We start from the raw sequence: 21,428 nt of genomic DNA on the forward strand, positions 1-21,428 counted from the left end.
ACCACGAAGACACTGTGCATCCTGGTTTCGTTTAAGAAACTGGCCCTTCGTTACTTGCTCAACTCCACTCTGGCCCCCAAGGATGGTATATTCACCAAAAAAGAAAAGATCACAAATGTTGAAAATTTTCGAAGTTTCTACTACAGTCTAACCCCGCTAAACGAAGTCTGCTTCAACGAAATATTTCCGATTCCCCGTCAGCTAGCCATAGAAATCAATGCAACAAAGTTCTCGCCACAACGAACCATTTGTGTGGCTTGCTTTCACTTCAACGAAATGTTTGCTGATTGGGGCTGGGTTCGAACACTTATGTTTATTATTATTATGAACGATTAGTTTGAACAAGTAACTTTTTATACATTCAAGGCGCTCAGTTTCTCCTAAAAAGTGTGACGCGTGCCCATGCTACCACCTATAAACAAAAACAAAATCATAATAGATGGAAACCATTGTTTGCTGGTGATAACGATGTGGCTGGCCGTCCTTTACTTGAAGCGCAGGCCTCGTTCACCAAGCCGAAGCTACAGCCAATCTGTATCCAGTTGAAATCGCGCGAATGTGCTCTGCTGCTGGCTGTCATTGCAGTTTTCCTTCTACAGTTCTTCAAAGTCAAAAGCAGAAATAATGTTTTCGTGTTTAGTCTTGAACCCGCATCATCCTATCTTAGTCGCGAGAATGCGCTGGCGATAAATGCAAGCGTGTGCTGCTTGCCTGCCAAGGTCAGTTGCCGCCCTGCCTAGTGAGAGGACAACTCCATGCAGGATAAGATAACGGCACCTCTCCTGCCTGCCACAAGCAATAGGGGGGCTTTCGCCTGCCCAGCAGCTGTCTGCAAGTAATCAACTTGGTAGATATGCCTTGTTGTGCAGTAATATGTTTTGCGAGTGCATTTCATCAACAACCCCCCTTCCCGTAACGCGCTCTTTACGAGCAGGTAAAAAACAAATAACCATTGGTACATTTATTATCCAAAAAAACACGGCGCAATCGCCCATCAATCCTTTTTCTAAACATTGCATTATGCTGTCAATGATGCAGATAATATACGGGGCTATCTTTCTTGCCCTTCCGTGGTGTGTTGTGGCCAATTTCGCCTCAACAAATTTCTGCTTCAACGAAATTCTTCGCACGTCCCGTCAACTTCGTTGTTGCAGGATTCGACTGTACACGGCATCAGTAGTGATGCCCCTGATGAGGTGAAGTGTCATTGGCTCCTGCGCGTCATAAAGCTTTTTGATTGCTGGCGCCATCGTCCATCCGTCAACGCTTAAAATGTCACAATCCATGTCCAGCCAATCAGACAAGCGGAATCCCGCACCAAACTGCGCCTCCCAAGGGCAACAAACGGTGACGAGAATAAGACAACGCTTGAGCAATCAAGAGAGTCCAACACCGGAAGAAAAGACAAACAAAAATAAAACAAGACGAACTCAAATTTCCCTCCATTGCTGCCTCCAGTTGAGGCAGCAGTTCGGATTACCTCACCCCACCCACAGCTCGTAGAAGTCGCATACAAACAAACTCCCTTTCGTGCTTTGCGTCCACTTTTATGGCTGCAGCTCAGGACCCGAGCACCAGAGACAAGAAGCAGAGGGGGCCAGCGGTCAGCAGTGCCCACCTCGTAGAGGGAGGCGGCCACAGCGGTCGGGTGCAGGGTGTCATTGGCCGAGTCCTTGGAGGCCCCGAGACGCCGCTCCAGGTGCACGTACAGGTCCTCGAAGTCGCCGTTGTGCATCAGCTCGTAGCGCACCCGCGGGTGGCTCTTCTCCCCGTCCACTATGCCTGCGGGAACAGGGGAGGACACAGGCCGATGTCGAGGTGGTATTAAGCGTCCAATGGCTAGGGTTGTCACCACTCCGGTTCTTGATCGACCGGAGACCGGTTTTCTTAAACAGTGCGCCAGTTGCCAGTCCGTACTTAAAACCGGCCGTAATTAGCCGGTTTTTTGGCCATCGTGCCACGATTATGTTTGTTTCGCGTTTTATAAGTGTCAATTCAGCAACTACAATGATAGATATGTGTCGACAAGCTGGGCAAAGACACGTTAGCAGAGAAAATGCACAAGCAAGCACGCTCGCTGAGATGGAGGGAGACCAAGTGGAGGAACTACACCACAACGAAATGCCGCCGTATTCAGCACATTCAGAGCCATCACCAGCTCAGTCACTTTCAGTGCAAACGTTATGTTTATTTCTCCCAAGGAAGATGTTACAATAAATGGCATTGCACGTCAAAAAAACATGGTGTCTTTGTTTCAACACAAATTCAACCTTCTATACATGCACCCCCCCCCTTCCCTAATGAAGGGCAGTTTATTTTTTGTTGTTGTTGTTTTTTGAAAGAGGTGGCAACCCTGCCAATAGCCTCGTTTTACTCTGGATTGTAGGCACCGAGCAAGGGCAAGACAGGAGGGGGAACGTCGCTTCCTAGCGCGGCCAGATAATGTCACAAGCACTTCGCCAAGGTTGAGCTAGCGGTATCTTTTGCGGGAGAAGAAACTGTCGTGGCCGGCATTTCACTGAGCAGCCACAAAGTGAGGTGTTGCCACTATCATTTCATGCATCAGCTGCTGCCACCCTCTCCTTTCCCATCAGAGCTGCAAACCTTTGTAGTCCGCGCTGCTTTTCCTTGTGACATCACCTGGTCGCTTGCCCGTGTTTTCTGCGATGGGCCGTTTGGCCTCCTACATATACTTTTGCTCCGTGGTCGTGGGATATCCTGCGCTTGTTGTTCTGAAGGGGCAACCGAGAAAAGGCCCCCGGAAAGGCTAGGCCTGCCCTATTTTCCCTGATCCCTCATTCACTTTTTAGATGCGACGCTGAGAGCATCTCTTGTCGGCGGCCCTGTCCTTCCTGCGTGCGTCCGTCATTGGCGGCGGCGTCCGCACTCTCCTCCGCTCACCCCCTCTCCTCTCTGCTAGCGAACACTCTCTCGCGAGGGGCATTGGATTGGATTGGCTTGGATTTGGATTGGATTAAAGTGGATTGTGTTGCGTCATAGCCACAGCAGACGCACTGGCGCCGGCGCGTGCCCAGGTGCATGGAGGAAGAAAAATGTTAGGAGGGAGTATGACGTCAGGCGGCCCAGCTTCGGCAAGCCAACCTCCTCTGAAGCCGCTTTCTGCTCTCCTCGGGCTCCTCCCGCGCAATGCATTATGGAAAATCCACCATGCTCAGGCCCGCGGTAGCATTTAGTGGCTCCGGCAGGCTGCCGGTGGAGGTGGAGGCGAGCACCGTCGCCGAAGGCGCCGTACAAGATTGTTCGCTAGGGTTGCGCTCCAAGCTTCGTATCGTGGAAGTACTGCCGCTGTCACTGTTCAAAGCAAGGCGAGACTTCGATTGCATTCTTACGAAGCACCCTCACGAGCTGCAAGCCGAATTTCACTTCTGACGTTGGATCGCTCGAACGCGCCGCCGTAAACATTCACAAGCATGGAGCAGCCTACAGCTGCGCGGTGTTTGCCAGGTGTGCTGTGACGATTGCGTTTGGCATTCTGCTGAGTTATCGCGCGTAACAAGTGTCGTGTCGGCGGGGGGGGGGGGTGGTGAGACTAGCTTTGGTTTCGCTCGCGCGCGCTTTTGCATACGTTCGCCTTTTCGGTGCTCCCGCGTGGTGGTACGTTTTTATCTACTTCAGTGCACTGGAAAACAAAGGGTTCAGAACCCTTATGTTGGGTGTGACCACCTCGCGTCGCAAGCAGTACGCCGGCTGTTTGTCCACTGAGGACCGCTCGATCGGTGCGATACGTATATATATATATATATATAAAAAAAAAAAAACTAATGCTAGATTACGCCTGGGAGGGACCTTGCTGAATTGTGGACTGACTGCGCCTTGGCAATACATAAATGGTTAAAGAAATGGTTGAAATGGTTGATCTTTTCAACTTTGCCTGAGCGGCAAAGTTGAAAGATCATCTCCACTTCTGCACGCGGCGGCGGCACACAACTCTGCCACTGCGGCGTGAACTTCGACGGGTCTGAAAGCTCAGTAAGCAAAGATGTTTTCTGCCTCTACCGTCCGACCACTTTGCCCGCACGATCAGGCCGCTGCGCGTTTCGGGTTGCAGGCAGAGCTGCGCGCAACGACTCGTCGCCGAAACTCGAATACGCGGACGGCCCGGCAACCAAACGGATAGACGCACGCACGCAGCGTCGGCGAAAGGCCACATGAGGCGCAAAGAACTACCGCTTGCCTGTAACGTGAGAGTGGAACTCCCATCAGTTTTTCCTTTTTATTTTTTATGACTAGGCTTCACGATTGTCACGTGACGCTCCCTCCTAAACTTTTCTTTCCTCCATGCCCAGGTGAGAGCGAACACTCTCTCTCAACATCTGCGGGTGTGCGGCCCAGTGCGCTTTCACTCCACTGGTGGGCGGCGCTGCGCGTAGTGCTGCGCATGTGCAGTACTCTCTCTCTCCGCGGTCTCCTCTCCTTCGGCGCGCTGCGCATATAACCGGTGTGCCGCTCTCCGGCGGCCTTTCGGTCGACGGTTGCTCTCCACTTGCGCTTGAACCCCCCTCAACGTCGCATCACACCAGGGTTCCCGCAAGGGGAGGTGGGCGTAATTTTTTTGAACCTGGGATGTTTGGCACCTCATTCACTCCTACTTCACTTGTGAGATATCCTGAAAGGCATGTCAAGATATTGGCCGCGAGGCCCACCACTGGAGAGGCTGGCGCTGCGATCGTTTTGACGTCACTTGTAGGATCACCGTTCCTACCTTCCTGCACAGCTGGCTTGCAGTGCGTGACACTTAGCTTAGGACGCGCGTTCTAAAAGTATTTTCGTGTTAATTTCCGTCGTTTGAAGTTAATTCTCAGTGCGTCAACCGCAGTTTGACGTCATGGGGATTTTATAACCATATCAACTGTGGTACATTCTCCGCAAACAACTTGAGCGTGGTGGCGTACGTGTGCGACCGAAGCGTAAGCTGCGGCTCGTTTCCCCGATAAACAATGTAGACTACGATGATTGCCAAGCTAAGTTTCTAGATTTCCCTTGTTTGCAACAAATGTGTAAAGCAAGAAATCATGAAGCGTTTACTGCTCGCAGAAACGCTCCGCGCACACACCGCCGTGCCTGCCCGCACGGCTGACGGAGCAGCTCGAACCGACGCAGGTCACGGCAGCAACAACTTGTCGCCGCTTTTTAAAATCAGGCTAGTTGTGGAAAAGTAATTCGACAGCGGTGAATGTGGATGTTAGAGTGGTGAAAAATTGTGCTAGGTAGTGTCATCAGCTGTGGTTTTCAAAGCGATGCTCAAATATCTGCCGCGATCTACGCCGACCGTTCCCGAAGGTCGGTCCCGGCACCGCCGGCCCATTCACGCGCGGTGCGGCGAGCGGCCGAAGGATATGTGCCTGCGCGCAAGCATCGGCCGAGGCCATGGCAGGTTCTTGATCATCGATCGCTTAAACAGACGCGGATACAAAGTTATACATTCAAGAAAGAGGGTGACAGTGAAGTGAAAAGTTGTATTAGGGACTCTCATTCAGAACTGTAACGATAGCGGCGAAGAAATATCTGCCGCGACGTTAAGCCTAAAGTTCCCAACATTCAATTACGTGCATCCGAAGCCGGTGGCGAGCGATTCGAGAAGACCCTTTCGTCGCGCGCGCGTGTTGCGTTTAGGTTCCTCCATCACTTTGGGGGCCCCCCAACGCTGGGTTCTCCTATTTTAAAACTCTCAATTACCCTAATTCATTAACGACGTGCTTCGCCTCGTACACAGCCGTGCATTCTGTGAGCAATCGTTAGCTTCATTGATGCTAGAGGAAGGCAGGCTCACTGTAAACATAAAAGAGCCCACGTTACAATTATACATTCCAACGCCGAAGTCCTAATGAAAACTAAATATAGCCATGTCCAAACTCGCTCGCAGGCGTTGAAAACTCGCGTTCGTATACCATTTATACATTGCGGACAAGTTGTGGCGAAAAGTAAAATATCAGCCGTGCAGAGTACAGGCTATGGCAGTGATCGTTAATCAAATCCGGGAATAACTATGAAAAACATTGTAGGGGTAATAGGCACTGCTTAAGCCAAACTTCCAATCATAGCAGTACTTTTAAGCATGCGCGGCGAAGCAATCCGATCACCGTTCTCACGTAGTCATTCATTTACCAGGCAAGGCGAGCATAGGCGCGGTGAGATCACAAGTGAGCGACGCGCTTCGGTCGCTGTTACAAGGTGTTTCCTTGCACACACAGTCTCGTACATGTCACGTCGCAAGTATTTCATAACGAATTTACAGTGTACTTTTCTCGGCATCAGTTGCATCATCCTTGGCGTTAGCTGGCTGCGTACGAGCTGTGGGGCGCGGCGGTGTCGCCGGGAAAAAGCGAGTCGCTGATTGCTCGCCCGGATTATTCGGGTTGCAGACAACTTTTTTGGGTAACTTGTATCCAATCCACAAGGAGCGAGGGGGAAGGGGGGAAGGGGGGGGTACGGTGGCCACAGACACACACACACACACACACACAAAAAAAAATATCCGGCCGCATACGCACAGGAAATGGGTTGTAGCAGACGACAACCCGACCCAGCGTCCAACAAGTGACGTCATTCGCAGGTGGCGCCACGGTATGTCCTCGGGGCCAATACCATATGCTGACAACTACTAAGCCGTTCATGAGCTTCTTCTATTTTTTTTTTAGTTTCCTTTGTGTGACGTATCTACTTTGCACAAGAATAACATTTTGTTCTATTCTATCCTATTTCTAAGCTTGCCCGTAGCCTGTTCACTTCGCTACCGTGTTTTATTGGTAGACACGTTGCTCGAGAACTAGTTAACAGCTTCGGTACAATAGAAAAAAGAAAAGGAAAACGGGGGGAGGGATGACAAACGGGGCAGAGTCCAATGACAAGCACAAGTACTGGATATCAACTGAGTACACACTGGGGGCAAACTGATATTTTTATGGTATCCACATTTTCTTGCTCCCAAATTTTCTGCGCCAGGCTCACTTTCTGGTCGCCGTCTTCACACAAAGCACTGTTTCCCCACAAACACTGACTGCCTCTTGCCTCTCCTCCTCACAGCTCCGCCCAGCAATAATTTTTCTTGGTGTGGTAAAGCTGCTCGCTTGCCATCTCTGTCTGCATATCTGGCCTACCTTGTCAAACCCCCACACCTTTTTCCGCTTCTACACTAATCGGTACTTTCTCCCACAGTAGCAACCCTATATGCCGTGATCTTTTGCCAGTGAATTTGCACCACCCCCCACATCATCAACTCTCCTGCATGTAATGCTTCCGCATTATAAACTTACAATAAGTTCTGTCTTTTCTTTTCTTTTTTGATATTTTTTTAGGCCCTGCAATGACTTCACTCCAAAAAATCTGGCCCCATCAACCTTGTTCCCTACAATCCCTCCTTGTCCTGATCCCACTTCATTTTTCCAATGCTTTCCAAAACCTTGACATGGTGACGGCTCAAAACACGGACAACGAGGCCGCAAATTTCGAATTCCAGAACGCGACAACCATTGCACCCGAGCATGAAAACAACTCCATCTACCAAGCCACCACCCAAAGTGCATTCCTATTAAACCGTTTCTTCTCGATGCATTCAGTAGTACTGCATTGCAGGAACACGGCTGTCAAAGGCCAGAAAAAGTGCTCAAAGTGCCAGTCACTTGACTGACAGACGACTTGCCACGGTGGCTCAAGGGCTAAGGCGTTGCGCTGCTGAGCACGAGGACGCGGGTTCAATTCCCAGCCGCAGCGGCCGCTTTTCCGATGGAGGCGAAAAGCAAAAATGCCCGTGTGTACGATATTTCAGATTTGACCAGGTGGGCAAAATAAATCCGTAACCCTCCACTACGGTGCGCCTCGTTGCCTGCGTTACATCAGCGCGTTAAACCCTACAATCAATCAATGACCAACAGATGGCCCCCCTCTGCTTCGTCTCACCCCTAAAGAAATACCCATTCTCCTTGGTGCCTTCCTGCAACACCCCTGTCAAAGGCCGAACAAGGGCCCCCCACTGGGCCCCATGCTCAGGCCACTCACCCTTGAGGAAGTAGAAGAAGGGCTGCATGCCGTGTGCCAGCAGCAGCTCGAAGGCGTGGTACAGGCTGATGAGCAGGGAGAAGTGGCCCTGCGCCTGGCCCACCTCGCGGGGGCTCAGGCCGCTCGGCGGGTTCTGCTGGAAGGCCTCCTTGAGCAGCAGCATGCGGTACTTGCCCAGGGACTCCGGGTTCAGCCGCGGGGGGATGGCCCCGCTGCGCTCCAGCCGCTCCAGGTACGTCCGCATCACCTGCGCATCACGCATCGTCTCTTCTGCCTCTCACTGTTCCCCAGAAAGTTGGCATCAAGTGAAGGGCATGCATTCTTTAGTGGCTAACCTTGCCACCAACGGGCAGACGTTTATGGTTTTTAAACCCACCCCCAGGAACCGTGAGGTTGGCTTCCCCGAAAATCGGCAAGTGGAGCGGGAAACCCAACACATGCACTGCAGTATCACGAGTGCCTTCTATTCAAAGTAACACATTCAAAGTAGCTTAATGTGGGTCCTTTGTTTTCCTTCTTGCATGGTTACAAAGATGCCATATTTACTTATACATTGAACGCGTGTCCCCCATCACCTCCCTCCATTAGTGGCACAAGTATAGGGGTACATTCATTACAGGAAGCAAGTGCTCCAAAGCGAAAGCTTTCTTAGCCGGACCGATGACGGCATCCTGTCAAAAAAACTAATGCACTTCCCCACAGACCGGTTCGTTCACCAAGAAGCTCTGATAAGATCTCTGAACACACAGTGTGTGCGTGAATCCAGGCTTCTATGGTGTCAAAACGGTTGCTCAAAAATAGCGAAAAGGGAGTGGTTCTACATAAAGGACAATAGCACACACATCGATCATGGACAAGAAGTACAATAGTATACCCTTATCTCATAAACCACGTATCGGTATACGTTTCGATCGTTCGTAGATGTGTTTACTTAGAGCGCGAAAAATCATCGCATAGGTTTGTTGTTCGTTTGCGACTTTGGTCTCTATAAAAGTTTGGTGATCGATTGGGTGCACTAGCAGCAAAGGTTGGACACATTTTTAGTGAAGCTTTTGACACAATTTTGACCCAGTTCTATGAAAAAAAGCCTTCACGCTGCTCCCAGCTTTTTTTAGGAAGGGATGGTGACGTTTTTTTTCTGCCTAACTTGTTTTTCGTTCTGGAATGTGAACTTCTGCACCCGCTTTTGCATGCATGTTGCAACCATAGCACACAGCAGCCCAAGACATCCAATTTGTAAGCCAAAACAAAAAAAAATCACACCATCTCCACGCTGTGAACGATGCCGAGGGTGCGAAGCACTGGGACGCAAGTTGTGCGTATTGTGTGGATGAGTGTAATCGCCCGTGCACGATGATGCACTCAAAGTTTATTAAATGATTTGGGGTTGTGTCCATTGGCTCAAGCGAGTATAATAACCGGTTCGTCCAGTCTTTGAGTGATTTGCAAGTTGTGTGTATTGTGTGGATGTGTCATGATTCACTTTGTGGAGATGCGTTGAAGTCTCCGATGAGTATAAAAGGAGCGCTGCTCCACGCCCCATTCGAACGGCGCGTCAAACCTGCACTTTGATCTCGTGTTTGCGTGTAGCGCCCTCTTGTGTAGCTCGCTGTAGTCACTGCGCATGGACAACGGGGAACTTGGGGAGACACCGTAGGATGGTGGACGGATATTGCGAGGTCTCAAGGTGCTTGCCACCTAAAAGTGTATTGCATGGGAGCTTTAGTACACATCTGAAACTACTGAAACACAAGAAAAATATAGTTTCCTATATTAAAAGTTATTTACTTTCCTTTTTTCTGAGTGCACAAACACACTACCAGTAATGAGAGGACAACGTAATGCAGCCTGTTGTATGAACTGAATATGGCAAAACAACTACTTCCCCGACACCCTCTCCTGCTCTCCTCCTCGCACATTAGGCTCCATCTTAGGCAAGTTTCATATTGTCCCACCAGCCAGCACCCCATCTCGGAGACCACAAAAATTTTATCCCAGCCTCAGCAAGATGAGTGGCGTGATGTGGAACTTGCACCAGAACAGACCATGTTGCGAACAAACGGTTGAATTAGCTGTCTCTACTGCTCCCCACGCAAAATGGGCGATCTGACAGGAATCGTCCTATACAAACAGCACGGTCAAACAACCCCACTGAAAGAGGCAACAGGCAGCCCAGGCACAAAACAGTGAGAGGTGTGAAAAAGGTAGCAGCTGTCTTCAGAGCACACGGCATTTGGCAGCATTTACAGTCGGGACAACCAAAGAAACGGGGGGAGGGGAGTGGGCCAGCACGACGACCTGTACATTTTCTTTTTGTTCCATTATTTTTTTGCGCTAGTTTTTCCAATGTGTTTTTTCCCTTCACACACACACACACACACGACACACGTGCCCGCACACATGTGCGCACACGCACACGCGCGCGAAGGAAGGGTTGCTCATGCGCATTACAAATGACATCGCTCATGACTGCAAAACATTGTGAGCTCATAGGGCTAGTTCTCTTTGTCCAAATCAGACTGAAATGTACCGCAATGTAGCAGGACTTGCCGTCTCGCAGTTTGCCACAGCCATTGCATCACCGTGCTCACACACACAGTGGCACCGTACAACGCCAAAGCAACTTACTGCCCCCACTATAGGTCCCCAGCTAACAAAATGTTTGCTGCGACAAGGAGTTTTCAACCCCCAAGCTCTCACCCCGAGAAACTTGGTCTTGAGCTCCTCGATCTCGGCGCCGAGCGGCACCACCACCTTCTCGATGGTCCGCTTCTGCGTGTACGACTGGATGTCGATGGAGTCCTCCGTCCGCAGCTCCACGTGGGAAATCATGAGGTTCGCAAGGACATTGCGCACGCCCTGCACGGTGGGAGAAAAAAAAAAAAAGCTTGTTTTTAATAAAAATTTCAAAAAAAGAGAAAGAAAGCTTTGCTTCTTATCGCTGATTTCGTGTTCGAGGGCCACGGAGCTAGTTCATGAAACAGTACTCTAGATTACTGTAGCCGCTGTACTTTTGATAGAACACGCACAGCTTTTGTCAAAAGTTTCGAGGCCACATGTCCGCACAGAAAGTGACCCCTATCTGTCGCAAAACGCCGAATGTGATCAGCTTTGCTGCTTGAACTGAAGGAAAAGACAGGATAGCTACCATGGTTAAACACACATGTGCACACGGATGCCTCGACACTAGAAGTGCAACGTAAGATGGCGCGGCCACGCATTTTGCCACACACTCGCGAGCCCCGGCTTATTTTGCCACCGGGTGCACATGTATGTCCCCTGCAAACACCTTCAAAATGGTCAATGACATACATGTACGTCATCACTTGTACGTTTAAAATGCGTACCTTTCTCGATCATTTCTCTCGCTTGCCATAGAACCTTAATGATTTGAGAACAGCTGCTTCAAAAACCCGTTAAACTGATCGTGTATTGTCACTGCCCTCCTGTTCCATTATACACTTATTGTAACTTCCCCAGGTACATTATAAAACAATGAAGTTCTGCAGTGTAAAGTTCTGGTAACCACCTGCAGCACCTGTGGCACTGATGGGATGAAAAGAAGAGTGGAACCGAGTATTTAAACTTGGCTAGGCTTGGCTACCTCGCAGCGGTGCTCCCACAAAAAATAGCCACCCTACCCCGCGGGAATCGGCCAAGGAAAAAGGTGCATCACTACAAAAGCCGGAATCAGCATAGCACATGCTAGAGCTCGAACATCATCATGTACAGAATGCTGTTGTCTAATTCCTTTCCATGCACTGGGTCACCACAAGGTCGCCCCACGTTTCCTTTCAAAGGATTGTCACTTTCTGTGGCCACTTCCAAATTTGCAATGCAGCTAAACATTTGGATCACAGACATAACTCAATGCAATGCTGGCCTGCTTCTTCGCTGTTTTGTCAGTGCTGAGAAAGCAAACGGTAGTTGAATGAATCCCACCAGAACCGCATTCTCTCGTTACAGCTCTAAAGACATTTGCACACACAGTAAACCTGGCTGTAATAAAACAACTCCTTGTTTATGCACTAAATAGAATTTGGTCAACCAGGAGTTCCAACCTGAAGTGAAGAATTTACTTGACTGGGCCTCGCAGCATTTTTTGGGTAACTGATCTGTTTAGAATTTTGCTATCACATAAGCGCTGCACAGTAGCGCACCTTGTTCAACTGCTGAAATTACATTGCTCTGTGTCGTTTCTAACTGTACAAGTTCAATATTTGCTGGATCTTTGCAAACATTGTCAGCGGAATGAGTGTGATGTTCAGGTGCTATCTGCATCACAATCACTGACTCTGCCATCACTCAGCACGGTTTCAGTGACTCCTCTTGTCAAATCTAGTTTGAAAATAGAGACATTTTGCAACACAATCAAAAGTGAGGGTGTTGTACGGTACAGCCTGAAACAGAGGCACATTGAGGCAGCTTTGGCTGCCTGACAGCAAATAAAAATTTTTCTTTAAGGGACGACAGCACAGACACACTGCGGTCATTTAAATTTGAGAAAGTAAATCCCCTGGGAGTGCAGTGCATGCTCCGTTTTCCTTGAACCCTGATAAGCAGACACATCACCCAGTGGTGGCCAAAGAATTGCTTCCCAAGTAGCTTACTAAGACTCGGGCATTTGAATGTGCCCCACAGCCTGCATACTGTAACTGCTGCATAGCCACATTTCTGGCACAATGTATGTTGCTGGTATAAAACTGCACTGTATGACACCGGCATAAAAGTGGGCTGGAAACTTGCCTTCATGTCGGTTCCCGGTGTAGCGCTGAGTGCGAGAATTCTGAACTGGTTGTTGTACTTGACGATCTCCTGGACAACCTGAAGAGAAAAAAATGAAATGTACAGTAATCCCTCATTAGCTAGAAGTCGTAAAATCGGCTGAACATTTCAAGATAAGTGGAGTTTTGAGTTAAGCGGCCAGGTCACTGGAATAAGGGATAATAAGGCTGGTAACAGAAGCTCCACCGCACAGGGGAGCTTTCGTAATGAAGGCAAAAAAGTTTGTAGGAAAAATCCATTTTTGTTATTGCGCCTGTTTCACGTTCGCATCTGGTCCCAGAAAAGAGTTCTCGAGCTGCTCAATACATTGTGTCAATTGTTGGTTGCCACCACTACATTCTACCTTGTTTCGAAGCAGCCGCAGCATCTTTGTTTTTTCTGTCGTTGTAGGCACTTCTCGATGCTCCTCTTTGTCCTCATGATCAGCTGCATCGTCCACAGCTCTTTCAACATAGTAGGCATCAGACAGCATTCCAGTAATGGGAACATTGGCCTCATGCAACGTAAATTTGCCATTTACAGCCCCGTTTGGAGCGTAGTGGGAGGTAAGCATTAGAACGGAGGCTTTATCGGCTGCCTGTAGCGGACTTTGCCTTGTGTCCTCTCTGTCAACATTTTGAGATATGCGCGGTCATCCCTAAAAATGTTTCGAGATAAAGGGGGGCAAATACGTGGTGCCTATGGGAGGTAAATGCACGGTGAAAAAATGTTTAGACTTCACTTATATTTTGAAATATCCGAGTTCGAGTTAGCGATGGATTACTGTATACACTGCAGTCCTTCTAAACACATGCATTCGACCTCATGCATGAGTATATATATTGCTGCATCGCAACTACACCATCTGTTAAGGGGGAGTCCACAAACCCCGTCCTTCACTCGTAATCCCCAGCCTACATACAAGCAGAGGGTGGCACCCAGCTCCAACCTCTCCTCCCAGCGTAGCCTGGTGGAGAGGGCCCGGATGGCCAGCGCAGGCCAGGGTATCCCGGACTAGAGGAAACCCCCACCAGGCGAGCGCTCAGACATAAGCATCCAAGGCTTGCTTTAATAAAGTTCCCCCTCCTCCTCATTTCACCACTGTTTCTTGCATTTCAGAGCCCACCGACTAGGCAACACATATAGGCAGTGGCACCTTGCCTCATGCTTCAGTGGCTAGGTAGTTGAGAAATTGTGCTTGCAAACAAGTAGCTCTCCCAGTTGCACCTTGCGTCAGTTTTGTGATTGCGAACATTCAAATTTGAAGAAGTAAAAGACACACGGCACAAGGTTTCGAAACCTTTCTTCTTTCCTTCACTATATTTCCTATGCCTCTGAGCCAATCCGAATATAACACGCCATTAGCCATGCAACTTGCCCGTCTTGCCCGTCTTGCCCTCCCCTCGGTGGAGCACAAGTGCACTGCACAAGGAGCACGCCTCTGCCAATGAACGATAGACCAGAACACCCCCGCTTGGCCTGCCCACTCGCTCAGCCTTGTAATTGCGGTTTTTGTGCGTTGAAGCTGCATCTGGGCTATAAGATAGCCATATTAGGGGGCAGCGAGTTAATTCAGACCATTGAGAGACGTTCAATGTGCACCAAAAGTTTGACACACCAGCGCTTTCGCTTTTTGTCCCCACAAGAACAACAGCCATTGGTGCTAACCAAAGCTTGATGCATGAGCCACTGCGCCATTGCAGCGGGTGCTACATTTTCTGACAACACCGGGATAATCCCTCGGTGACGCTATCTCCTCTAAGCCAAATAAAACTGAGCAGCAAAGACAGCCTGTGCATCGAGTGCAAATGACAGAAGTGACTCTGAATTCTCCTGGTCTACCCAAGGGAAACTCCACTGATCTCCACTTAGTTGCTGGATGGCACTTCGCCGCTGTCGCTGCCGGGCACGCGCACGGCCACCGGAAGTTCAACGGCTCGTCCCGGAAGTCAGGCGTCTGCTACGCTTCTCAACCGCTGATAAGCGCCCCCGTTGGCGCATTTCGGCATTTCGTTCTCACTTTATTGCATTTTGGCTATACACATCGCGTTCAGAACCCAACTTATGCTTTACCGAAATATGCGACGTTAATATGAAGCAGAATTTAATTGCGAAGGAGAACGAAAATGTCACTTGGGTCTTGGTTTGAGAGGAGACGACGCAGCTCGAATGAGATTTATGCTAGAAAGAAAACAACGTGGGCACGGCGTCAGGCTGTAGCCAAGTTCGTGCGCCCGTTCTGTCAAAACAGTTGTCAGTAAAGTGGTCACTGCAGAACCTGCTGCCTGGGGATGGAGCCCATTTGTCCCTTCTTAATACCCTAGTTACACGGGCACAGTTAACCACGGTTAAGCGAACCACGGTTTGACAAAACCGCAGTTTGCTGCGTTACACGACAGACGAAACTGCGGTTACGTCGCTAACCATAGTTAACGCAAACTGAGCTTGGCCACCTCAGTTCAGTCACGCTAATCGAAGTTTCCACAGCCCCAGTGCTCAAAATCGCACAAGTCAGTTCAGACGCACGTGGCGGCGCATCAGCGGAGGTGAAAAAAAAAAAAATCGCATGGCGTTCGTAAGAGACGAAGGTTTTCAATTAGCGGGCGCCCCAAAGCTGTCCCCAAGACGTGCTCGCGTTCTTTGCATCGCTCTCGTAATCAGTGCGACCGTCCGTCAGTAGCGGCTCATTTCCCGATCCGCTAGATCAACTACGACAAAAGCCGTGCCGAATTTGTAAATTCCATGCGTCGTCCGCCAAAAATGGATATAGCAGGCAATCCTGAAGCATTTTCAGCACTCGGAAACAATCGGCGCGCGTGTCGGCCGTGCTTGCAAACACGCCGGCGCGCCTGCCCGCACGGCACTGCTAGCGGCCCTAACCGGCACAGACCACGGCAGCAACAGCTTATCACATTGCTGCTCTTCAAAATCAATCTGATCGCAGAAAAGAACTTCCACATGCGAGAAATTGGATATTAGTGCGGTGAAAAATTGTGCTATGGATTGTAATTCGCAGTTGTAGAGATAGCGGCTGTCAAATATCTACCGCGATGCTAAGCCGAAAGTTCCCAACACCGAACAGACCTAAGCAAACCAAGCCGGTTGCGAGCTGTTGGGGAAGCCCCTCTCCTCGCCGCGCGCGAGTGCGTTGCGTTTGGGTCAGAAGCGACTGCTTTAACGATATTTTCTTTGTCTACACTGCTTCTCTTTTGTTTTTTATCGTGAAGTTAAAAGTGTGGTAATTTATTTTTGTTACGCTCACAATCAAGTGACCGCGGTCACCAAACTTGCAATTTCACGTGTAACAGACAAAACCGCAGTTTGCGATAACCGCGGTTAAAGTTTAGGAACCACAGTTAAACTTAACTGCGGTTACTTTCGCCGTGTAACTAGTTTGCCACCCAACGCCGCTATAAATCTGCCTTAGAGCGAGGGAATCTGCATAACAAGAGCCACAGCTTATGGTGGTGGTGGTTGTCGTGGGATCAGGCGGCGTTAAAACGACACTGATATGACATTTGCGTTTCACTGTGTATCACGCACGTCATACAGAATATTGCAATACTTCCAAGTGGAACGTCTTCTGAGACGACTTCTTTGGTCTGCTTGTGCAGTTGACGGCGCAACAAGTAGGCATTTTTGGCGGAATGCGCGCGAAACCAGCCCATACGTAGCATGCGCTATGCTAGAACGGTGCCCGTTTGCCTGACTTCCGGCAACCGCGCGCCAGAGAGCTCAAAGCGCCATCCAGCAACTCTAGTGGAGATCAGTGGGGAACTCCCTTGCCGTGCAACAGGTTATGCCTGTATCCCTGGTTGCCTTCGCATCAACTCACTTTGCCGGGGAGCGACCGAGAAAACTCTGGTCTAGCCCGAACGAACTAGTTCCTAATTCCCTCCCATAACGTCAGATTTTGTTGACTTCTTGAGCTGCCGTTCATGACCAACTGGCAGAATACACAAGTTTGGCCTCCCAAATACAGAATTTCCATTTTGGCAAAATATTTAAAAAAATCATTTTTTTTTTTTGCTGTTTAATCTTTTATGGTGTTAACATAAGGAGTACCGTAATTACCCGATTCTAACGCGCACCTTTTTTCCGGAAAAATAGGTCGAAAAACCGCATGCGCGTTAGAATCGGATACGAAACCGAAACTGCCAAAACGACGGAAATTTCGTCCCGCCCATCGCCATCTCAAGCTGGCGCCAAAGCTTCTAGCAACAATTTTTCGGGCGCAGGAAGCATAGGTGCCCAGGCTTTTCCATCGGCGTTCACACAAATCGTCAAGTCGTTGCACTTGCGCACTTGATATCAGAAATGGCAGCAGCGGCTCTCACGCGTTCAAAACGAGTGGTCGGCTGAAGGGTGCGCCTCTGGAAAAGTTCGCAGGATGGGCGTGCGAGGCATGGGCCACAATCCCATCGATCATGGTTGAACGTTCGCTATGAAGTGTGGCATCGCAAACGCGCTTGACGGCACCAAGGACGAGATGATGTGGTCAGCAGAGAGCCACGAGGAGGGAGATGGGTGATATTACTTCGAGAAATAAATCGCACGTTTATCTCGCATTCGTTTTTCTTGCTCACAAAGTTCCGTGCGCGTTACAATCGGAAGTGCAAGTTTTTTCGTTTTTTTGACAGGAAAATAGGGTGCGTGTTAGAATCGGGGGCGCGTTAGAATCGGGCAATTACGGTATGTATAAAACGAGCAAAGTTTCTTGTATTACGTTCAGTTGGAAGTAAGCGCTCATTCTGTCGTCTTTTTGTGTCCTTGTTTTCTATTTGCGTGGCTATATTTTGTAAAATGGACTACCAAGTTCACCTTATTTTGGTGAAGTCGCGGCTTGGAGAGTAAGCAAAATGAAGGCGATTGCCTTACGGGACGCTTTCGGCAATCACACAGCCGATTTTTAGAAACTTGCCCCTATTTCGCAAAACAGCCGACTAACTGCCCAAGCAAAGTTACCTGGCAGTAGGAATAGTTGCCCAGTGCTTTGTGGGCTTCATCAATCACCAGGCACTTGATATCTTGGGGCTTCAGAGCGTTGCGCAGAAGGTCGTTCATCATCACCTGGGGCGTCAGAAAAAACACCCTCCTCTCCCGCCATCCTTGGGCTCGCTGGGCAGCCGGCACGGTTCCTGTAAGGACACAGTTCCTGGAGTACGCAACACGGAATGACCGATCGGTTGGCTCCCAATCCAAAAGCGCAGAGCCCCAACCTCGGCTAACGACTTGCTTACTGCCGCCGAAACATTTACAGTTACAAAATAAAAAAAAACGGTAATTAGCGTTAGCAGGTGGTCAATTCCTCATCGGCTTCGGTGGCGTTAATGTTTGCCGACACGTCAAATACGGGGGTTAATTCCAGTTAAAAAACGTGGCGCGCACATTTTGTAGCGCGGTCAACTGACCTGTCATTTCTAGCGTGTCGTGCAGGGGAATGCCCATTATATTGTAGCAGGCTTCGATTTGTTGGGCGACGAGGGGCCTGGTCGGCGCCATGAAGACGATCTTGCCCTTCGGGTACCACCGGTAAAAGTTGTACATGACAACGGCCGCTATGAAGGTCTTGCCCAGGCCCGTAGGAAGGATGACCATGGTGTTCTTAAACAAGCACGACTGCACGATGTTGAACTGATAACTGCGCACGGAGTAGTTGGTCGGGTAGATCCACGTCTGGCCAGCGGCGACGTCAAATCCCTCCAAGTTTTCCAACGGCTTCTGCAGCGACGAATGCGCTCCGTGAGCACCTGAAGTAGACGGAAGGTTACCGGCGAGGGTTTCGTCCATCGCTTGAACCAAGAACTCATCGTCGTCATCGCTGAGGTCTATCATGTCGTCCGGCGGTTTGTCCTTCGGTTTCGGAACTTCGGACGCACTGCTGCCTTTGGAGTGCCACGCTTTGAACAGCGTCGCCTGTTTCATTACTGCCGCGGTTATTTACACCCAGCCTGTCTAGGTGTCACTGAAACTGAAAATAAGTAAAAATGTAGGAGGAATACACACTACAGGTCACGCAAGCAAACACTACGAAGTTGCACAAAACTACTTGTCGCGTCTTGTTGCGCGCCATTCTGAATGCCATTGGATTTCCCGGTGGATTGCTATTGGATTTGGCGGCGGATTTTTTTTTGGAAGGGGCTCAAATTGGCTTTTGGTTGGCTTGGGCCGGAAGGTTTTATTCGTTTATCTGCGGATTTTTTATCCTTGTATTGTAAAAAAAAAAAACTACGACAAAGCATTGCAAGTTGAAACGTGTTTCTGAATGTTTTGGAAACATTGCTCTCCGCGGTTGAAATGCAACTGTAGCACCCTCCCTGTTCTGTGGTAGCACCGCAAGCCACACGGACGGACCCAGACGCGCCGCTTGTGCAGTAAATCACATACCGATATGAACAGGCCCTGCATTACCAGGCCTCTCAAGCTTGGACGTTCCCTGTCTTTCCTATAGGCGGCGTAAAAATCGACGCCCCACGTGACCAACCTAAAGCGCTGTTTTCGACCATCAAGCCCACCAGACGGCGCAGGCAAAATGTTACTTTTGGTATAGAATACAAAACATTCATTCCGTGACTCAAAGAGCCCACACAGTTCGCTTACAATGTGTTATTTAAAAATACTATTAACAAGTTCGGCATCAAACATTCGTTGAGCAAAAATGTACGCAACTTTTTACGAACAGCCGACTGGTGCACCACCTCGTTTCTGAATTCGCAACCACAAAGCCGCCAATTCAAATTGAAACCGCTGCAACGGCCGACCGCGCCGACCGTTTCAATGTGCGCGGAGCACCGGTTTCGTGACTGTTATTGCTGTTATGTGCTTTTGCGTCCATCAGTTGTTGAGAGGACTGGCAAAACACGGGAATTGAGTGCTTGTGGAATGACAAATGTGGGAAATTCCGCATCGGAAGGCAGCTGTCGAGGCCAGAATATTCGATTCTTCCAACAGAAGGTGAGTGTTATGCACTCCGCTAGAAAGACGGTGCAAAGGAAACCGTTGTCGCCGTCAATACTTCATTTGTGCCCTTCGTTCGAAATCTTAGCGCAAGTGAACGAGTTGTTATGGCAAAAAAAAATGTTGTCACGAAAGCGACGTACAATTGCAGCGATCGAAATGAAATGATGTCCTGGCCTCTGTAAACTTGCGGATGACAATAAACGATTTGTTCTCACTTGCTGCTCACTGTGGTCTGTGCCAGTCGAGGCCATCTGGTCACCTGGCGTAACATCACTTCACTAGCGCGGCGCAAGTAAACATGCGACCAGCGTGCCAGCCAGGAGCCAGCAGGAGCAGCCACGGCCGGACTCGACGCCCCTTTCGCGCGCGGGAGGAGGAGAGTCGAGTCCGGCCGTGGAGCAGCGAGCCGGCGGCCGCCGTGCGAGGGCAGCCATGTTATTAAGGAGCTCAAGCGGCCTGTGCAAAAAGCATCCGCCATGTTTACAAAGCCGTGTTTACAGCGCCATCAAGCGGGCGTACTGGGTAGTTCACGACGCCGCCACTACGCTTTTTCTGGCACTACAGGCAAAGCTAGACCTTTGCTTCTCTAAAATCCTCCCTGTTCTGTGGCATTACCTTCCGTTGAATGCTTCATTGAATTCTGCTTGGAGTGTCGGAGTTCAATTTGTCACCGTGCCATCACGTAGTTAGTAGTTACGGTACCTACCGACGCAGTTGAAGCACGCGACAACCCCAGCTCACAACGGACGAGTGTTGGGTAGGAGCCGCCATTGCCCGCGGGCGATACCGGAAGGCGGAAATGGCCGGCTTATTTCGAGCTGCAACAAATTCCCCAACAACATGACGCGGTCGCAGTCCCTTAAAGAAAAGAAGCAAGAGAGTGCAGTGACGATGGTACGTTTATTTTTCATGCACAAACATTGAGGACTGGTAGGCTTGTGCTAATGGTACAGCCGTCGTGAGAATATGGTGCGTCGGTCCTTTGTTTTGGAGTCCGCCATCTTGGCAAAAAACTGGGATGGGTACAGATGCACTGAAGTTGAAAATACAGGTCCACATGAACCGTACGGTAGACTTTGTACACAGGAAGTTCAGACCGGAGACGCTGCCCGCAGTAGTAGCAGCAGCGACGGTGGCTGCCGGTCTTAGCCGCCGAAACCGTAGAGGGTCCGGCCCTGGCGCTTGAGAGCGTAGACGACGTCCATGGCGGTCACTGTTTTCCTCTTGGCGTGCTCGGTGTAGGTGACAGCGTCCCGGATGACGTTCTCCAAGAAGACCTTGAGCACACCTCGCGTTTCTTCGTAGATGAGACCGGAGATACGCTTCACTCCGCCACGTCGTGCCAGACGACGAATGGCCGGCTTCGTGATACCCTGGATGTTGTCGCGAAGAACTTTGCGATGACGCTTGGCTCCTCCCTTTCCAAGTCCTTTTCCACCCTTACCACGGCCAGACATGGTCGCAACTGGCGATGTAAAATTCACGCAGCAGAACACGAAACCAAAACTTCAGAGAGGTCAACGTACGCACCGACACGTAAACTCCGTCGTAGAAAACACAACTACACCGCACACTGTCCTGGTGTTGGCTTATATAGGCTTTTTGCGGACCCGTGGGAAGCGCCACCTGTGATTGGCTGATGGTGTAGACACAAAAGAAATCAAGATTAAAAATGTAGCAGCTGTGCG

The 21,428-nt window shown here is 49.8% G+C and overlaps 2 protein-coding genes across 3 annotated transcripts in view; both read right to left on the reverse strand.

The window, feature by feature from the left end:
• Fancm (FA complementation group M) overlaps positions 1-18,894 on the reverse strand; it is a 56,284-nt gene extending 37,390 nt beyond the window's left edge. Inside the window, exons 1-6 of one of the 2 annotated variants that reach the window (XM_077680277.1) lie at positions 18,192-18,894; positions 17,746-17,918; positions 12,763-12,840; positions 10,717-10,875; positions 8,017-8,263; positions 1,619-1,782 (exon numbers count right to left, since the gene is read on the reverse strand). In XM_077680277.1, coding sequence (XP_077536403.1) covers positions 1,619-1,782; positions 8,017-8,263; positions 10,717-10,875; positions 12,763-12,840; positions 17,746-17,918; positions 18,192-18,705 — 1,335 coding nt within the window. In that variant the 5' untranslated portion in view covers positions 18,706-18,894. Of the gene's footprint in view, positions 1-1,618; positions 1,783-8,016; positions 8,264-10,716; positions 10,876-12,762; positions 12,841-17,745; positions 17,919-18,191 lie in introns of those variants that run through there. The other variant, XM_077680276.1, reaches the window with a different exon arrangement.
• A 1,727-nt stretch (positions 18,895-20,621) lies between these two features.
• Positions 20,622-21,312, reverse strand: LOC144148767 (histone H4). Its single transcript, XM_077680281.1, has one exon. The coding sequence runs from the start codon at positions 21,195-21,197 to the stop codon at positions 20,886-20,888; it is 312 nt and encodes a 103-aa protein (XP_077536407.1). The 5' UTR covers positions 21,198-21,312; the 3' UTR covers positions 20,622-20,885.
• Between the last annotated feature and the right edge of the window lie 116 nt (positions 21,313-21,428).

The sequence above is a fragment of the Haemaphysalis longicornis genome, unplaced genomic scaffold (assembly GCF_048455015.1).
Source record: "Haemaphysalis longicornis isolate Haplotype H1 unplaced genomic scaffold, Haemaphysalis longicornis Haplotype H1 scaffold_8, whole genome shotgun sequence".
NCBI classification, from domain to species: Eukaryota; Metazoa; Arthropoda; class Arachnida; order Ixodida; family Ixodidae; genus Haemaphysalis; species Haemaphysalis longicornis.